This window comes from Orycteropus afer, unplaced genomic scaffold (genome assembly GCF_000298275.1).
Source record: "Orycteropus afer afer isolate SDZICR_OR568_19922 unplaced genomic scaffold, OryAfe1.0 scaffold00296, whole genome shotgun sequence".
NCBI lineage: Eukaryota > Metazoa > Chordata > Mammalia > Tubulidentata > Orycteropodidae > Orycteropus > Orycteropus afer.
The window spans coordinates 1,447,186-1,452,913 of NW_006921883.1; the positions used below are offsets into that span (position 1 = coordinate 1,447,186).

The 5,728-nt window shown below is 40.9% G+C and overlaps 1 protein-coding gene across 1 annotated transcript in view; it reads left to right on the forward strand.

Moving 5' to 3' along the window:
- Nucleotides 1-469: 469 nt before the first annotated feature.
- Nucleotides 470-5,728, forward strand: part of ITGA2 (integrin subunit alpha 2) — a 155,527-nt gene continuing 150,268 nt past the window's right edge. The window contains exon 1 of the mRNA XM_007951539.1: nt 470-612. Within this exon, the coding sequence (XP_007949730.1) occupies nt 470-612 (143 nt within the window). The remainder of the gene's footprint in view (nt 613-5,728) is intronic.

Sequence of the window (5,728 nt, forward strand, 5' to 3'; positions counted from 1 at the left end):
GGCTGTAAATCTTTGTGGAAGCAGACTGCCTCATCTTTCTCTCACAGAGTGATGGGTAGGTTCAGTCTGTCAGACTTTTGGTTAGTAGGCAAATGCTTTAATCACTGTACCACCAGATCTCTTGTGAATCAAAATGTTCTGTTCAAATTTTGTCCCTACCATGTTCCAGCTGTGAGACATGTGTACCTCCTAAAACCTCAGAAGCCTTCTTTATAAAACTAAGGAAATATTCATAACCATCTCCTATGGTTGCTAGAGGAATAAGGAGATAATGAATCATGTACAGAAAATACTCGGCATGGTACCTGGGCCTAAAATAAGGGCTTAAATAGCAGTAGCCATTAGTTTTTAGTAAACATTTATAACAGATGTAATTACTATGTCAAACAAATTTCCAGCCCCCACCCCCACCCCAATGGCCTTGAGAGTTACATTACAAACTCATATTCACAAATTGTAAATATGGACTATGTTTTTATTTTTCTCAATAGGAATTTTAAATTGTTGTGTGGCATACAATGTTGGTCTCCCAGAAGCAAAAATATTTTCCGGTCCTTCAAGTGAACAGTTTGGCTATGCAGTGCAGCAGTTTATAAATCCAAAGGGAAACTGGTAAGAATATTCTATTCTTTATAATTGTGATAAAAAATACTAAATAAATTTGATAGTTCCCAGTTGCTTGTTCAAATTTCTACCTGACTATAATATTAATAAGGAGTTCTTGGTGGTGTAATGCCTAAGGCACTTGACTGCTAACCAGAAAGTTGGTAGTTCAAACCCACTAGCTGCTCCACAGAGGGAAGATGGGGTGATCTACTTCTGTAAAGATTTACTGCCTTGGAAACTCAATGTGGGTCTCTATGAGTCAAAATCAATTTGAGGGCAATGAATTTTTTTAAAAAATACTGTTAATTGGTAACCCTCAAATATGCTTAAATGAAGGATCATTCTTTGATAGTTCACAACTATGGATCAGTAATTAATGGGATGGTGTACAGTATTGGTACTTGTCTTTAAACCTGGATAGAAAACTTTCTCTAAATTCTCCATACCAAGTTAATAATATCAGTTTTGACCATTTACCTATCTACCTATCACCTATCTATCTACCTATCTATTTATCTGTCTTTCTACTATCTATCAAAAGATGTACCCAAAAACAAAATCCATTGCCCTCAAGTCAATTCCAAGTCATGGTGACTGTATCAGACAGGGTAGAACTGCTCCATAGGGTTTCTAAGGCTGTAATCATTTGAAGCAGACTGACACCTCTTTCATCTGCTGGTCAGTTGGAACTGTTGACCTTTCAGTTAGCAGCCAAAAGCTTAACCACTTTGCCACCAGGGGTTCTTATATCTATAGATTCTTATTCTATAAACTGAAATCCATTGAGTTTCATAAATGTAAATGTTTCTAAATGTTAAGCTAGGATGGGATGAAGCAAACCTTTCAGCTAGTAGTTGAACACTTAACCATTTGCACCACCCAGGGCCTCCTCGGCTTAAACAATAAACTTATAAAATAGTGTACTCTAATGCTGTGTCAGGATCATTGTTCATTTGGGCTAGTTCTTGATGGTGGTGTTGTTAGGTGCCATCAAGTTGATTTCAGCTCACGGCGACCTCATGTGTTGGAGCAGAGTAAGCCTTTGTAGGCTGAAATCTTCATAGGAGCAGATCCCCAGGTCTTTCTCCTGTAGAGCTACTGGGTAGGCTAGCAGCCAAGCACTTAATCGTGCTCCACTAGGGCTCCTTGCTTATGGGTAATAGGATTACTCAATTCTTCCCTACATTTTCTCCTTCAGCAAGCCTTCATCCACTCTCTGTCCCATGGTATTGTTTCTTTCTAAGTTAGCCTTTACCTATTGCATGTGGTGAAGACTTCTCACACACATCCCTTCACAATGTTAAAAAGTTGCCTTCCTCCAGTGTATTTAGCACCTTTTATCATTGCTGAAAAGTATACCAGGTCCACTGTATAGTGGTTATATTTATAAACCATAGACTTCCTCCCCCAGTGAAAAACAACCACCTTCATGACAATGGAAATATATATATCCCTGTGGCTGGTTTAAGAAGTCCTGGTAGTGCAGTGGTTAAAGTATTTGGCTGCTAACCAAAAGGTTGGCATTTCAAACCCACCAGCTGCTCCATGGGAGGAAGATGAGGCAGTCTGCTTCTGTAAAGATTTACATTCTTGGAAACCCTATGGGGTAGTTTTAATCTATCCTATAGATTCACTATTAGTCAAAATTGACTTAGTGGTGGTCGGTTTGGGTTTGGTTGCTGGTTTAAGTTTCCATAATAATAATGAGAATCAACTCAAGGGAAATTAGATGTTGGTGAAAGTTGTATTTAGGAAAAAGAGCTATAGTTCTTCTTCTGTTAGCATTGATGTCCACTAGTAGACAGTGTTCACAATTCATCTGCCATTTTGCCATACTATGATGGCTTGTGTGTTGCTGTGAGGCTGTAAACCATGGCACCAGAATTTCAAATACCAGCAGGTTCACCCATGGTAGATAGGTTTCAACAGACCTTCCAGACTAAGACAGACTGGAAAGAGCACAGAGCTGTCCATTGCTGAAAAAATTGGCTACTGCAAACCTTATGAATAGCAGTGAAACACTGTCTGATATATTACTGGAAAAGTTTACGAATAGCAGTGAAACATTGTCTGATATAGTGCTGAAAGATGAGCCCTTCAGGTTGGAAGACACTCAAAATATGACTGAGGAAGAGCTGCCTTCTCAAAATTGAGTTGACCTTAATGACATGGATGGAGTGAAGACTTCAGAAAAGACTCTGAAACTTGCTCTTGAATATAGAGTACCTAAAGATAGTAGGTTGGGCAATCCTACTTCCGTAGTGATACTGCCTCAGAAACCCAAGGAGGGGTCGCTATGAGTCAGGGCTGACTCGACGGCACATAACAACAACGACAAAGATAGTAGAAGAAATGATGAAATAAAGGAGTTGAACAGAAGATTTCAAAGGGTGGGTTGAAAAGACAAAGTAAAGAATTATACTAAAATGTGGAAAAACCCAGAATTAGAAAACTGAAAGGAAAGAACATTCTTGGCATTTCTCAAGCTGAAAAAACTGAAGAAAAAATTCAAGCCTAAAATTGTAATATTGAAGGATTCTATGGGAGAAATATTGAAAGATGTCAACCAACTGGAACCAATCCACATTTGTGCTCATTCCAAAGAAAAGTGATTATATTGGTTCTCTGGTGCTCCTATAACAGATATACAACAAATGGATGATTTTAACAAACAGAGATTTATTCTCTTGCAGTTCAGGAGGCTAGAAGTCTGAATTCAAAGTGCCAGCTCTAGGGGATGGGTGAAGGCCCCTCAACTTTGGACTTCAGCTCTACCTCTCTTTTCCTGGCTCACTGAAGCTGGAGGCAGCTCTTCATTCATGCAGCTGCTTGCTGCTGAGCTTGACAAACCCAAGGTCAACAAGTAAAATGGAACAGTCCCAAGATTAGCAAGCAACACAGCAGGGCACTAGATCAAGTCCCAAGATTGGCAGACAACATGGCAGACCACTAATAATTCAGCCAAATGCATGATCCAGATGTGCCAAGAAGCTCAGGACATTTCTCAAAGCTTCTTCTTATGTACTGGAAGCAGACCATATCCCTAAGGCAGCTACTCAGCTGCTTACTACAAATTCAACCATGGAATTGATTACCATCTCATCATGGGAAATCTCTGTATCCAGTTGCCTAGCCACTCAAAATCAGGCCCAGGTAAGTTGACACACAACCTTAACTACCACAATTCCACCCTTTGTGGAGTCTCCTAGTCCGAGTGGCAAACTTACACCATTGGCCTGGCAGGCCCTCTTCCTCTGGTCATTGGGCATGGCAGCTTGCCCCCTCAGTTTTGTGCAGTGGTTATGGCCCCATCCCACTGGCCCTCATGAGAAGCAGCCCAACACTCCAGAATCAAGTTGGTAAATATTTGTCTCTTTGAAACCTAAGAGGCTGTGGTAGTTTCATCCCCAGAGACCATGGTCCTACCCTTTGTGGCTAAGGCAGCTCTGCTTTCTGTTTCTTTGGTCTCTCAGCTTCTGCTAATTAATGCCCAAATGCAATTGACTCTGCCAGGAAGTTTCCTGCCCAGAGGCACTAGAATTTCTGCTCTGTAGGCTAGCAAGCCTGCTACTCCATCTCATGCTGTTCTCATCAACAAATTAATGCCTGAAGGTAACCCATTCTTCCTGGAAGGCTCCTCCCCAAAAGCATTCAGCTTTTTTGTCTGTAAGCTGGTAAACCTGTCACTCTGTCTCTCTGGCAGTCTCTCTGCTGGTTTCAGCTCAGTGATCTTGGATCAAAGGATATACTCCACCCCTCTTTCTACATTTTAGGTATCTGTCAGAACAGCCCACAACTCTTTCAGTACCAATTCCTATTTTGGTTCTCCAGTGCTGCTGTGGCAGACATACCACAGTAGATGACTTTAACAAACAAGGATTTATTCTCTTACAGTTTAGGAGGCTAGAAGTCCAGGTTCAAAGTGCCAGATCTAGGGGCTGGGTAAAGGCCCCTTGACCTTGGTTTCAGCTCTGCCTCTTGCTCCTGGCCCACTGGAGCTGGAGGCAGCTCTTCACTCAGGCAGCTGCTGGCTGCTGGGCTGACAAACACAAGGTTAAATGGCACAGTCACAAGATTATCAAGCAACATGGCAAACCACTAGTTCAAGGCTAGAACAGTCTCGAGATCAGCAGGCAACATGGCAGGCTGCTGAATGAAGTCTCGGCTAAATGCAGGATCCAAGCATGCCAAAAAGCTCAGAGACCTTTCTCCAAGCTTCTCCTTATATGCTGGAAGCAGGCTTCATCCCTAAGGCTGCTCACAGAAGAGCATAGAGTTGATTACCAGTCTCATTATAAGGAATAACTACATCCAGCTGCCCAGACACTCAAAACCATGTCCAGGCAAGCTGACACATAACGTTAACGACTACAGTGATCCAACAGAATGTGGGAATTATTGAACAATATCACACACAAGTAAAATTGTGCTGAAGATAATTCAAAAATAGTTGTATCAAGATATATCCTGAAATACAATGCTGTCAGTGATAGAATAATATCCATACATCTACAAGGAAGACCAGTTAATACTACTATTATTCAAATTTATGCACCAACCACCAAAGCCAAAAATGAGGAAATTGAAGATTTTTACCAACTTTTGCAGTCTGAAATTGACTGAACATGCTATAAAGATGTGTTAATCATCACTGGTGATTGGAATGCAAAGGTTGGAAACAAAGAAGAATCATGGGTAGTTGGAAAATATGACCCTGATGGTAGAAATGATGCTGGAGATTGCATGATAGAATTTTACAAGACCAATGACTTATTCATTACAAATACCTTTTTTCAACAACACAAACAGTGGCTATACATATGGACTTCATCAGATGGAGTATACAGGCATCAGATGGACTACATCTGTGGCAAAAGGTGATGGAGAAGCTCAATACCGTCAGCCAGAACAAGGCCAGGCAATAACTGTGGAACAGACCATCAACTGCTCATACACAAGTTCAAGTTGAAGCTGAACACAATTAAAACAAGTCCATGAGAGTTGAAATATGGCCTTGATTATATCCCTCCTGAATTTAGAGATCATTTGAAGAATAGATTTGATTGAACACCAATGACAAAAAACAGAGGAATTGTGAGATGACATCAAGAACATCATGCAC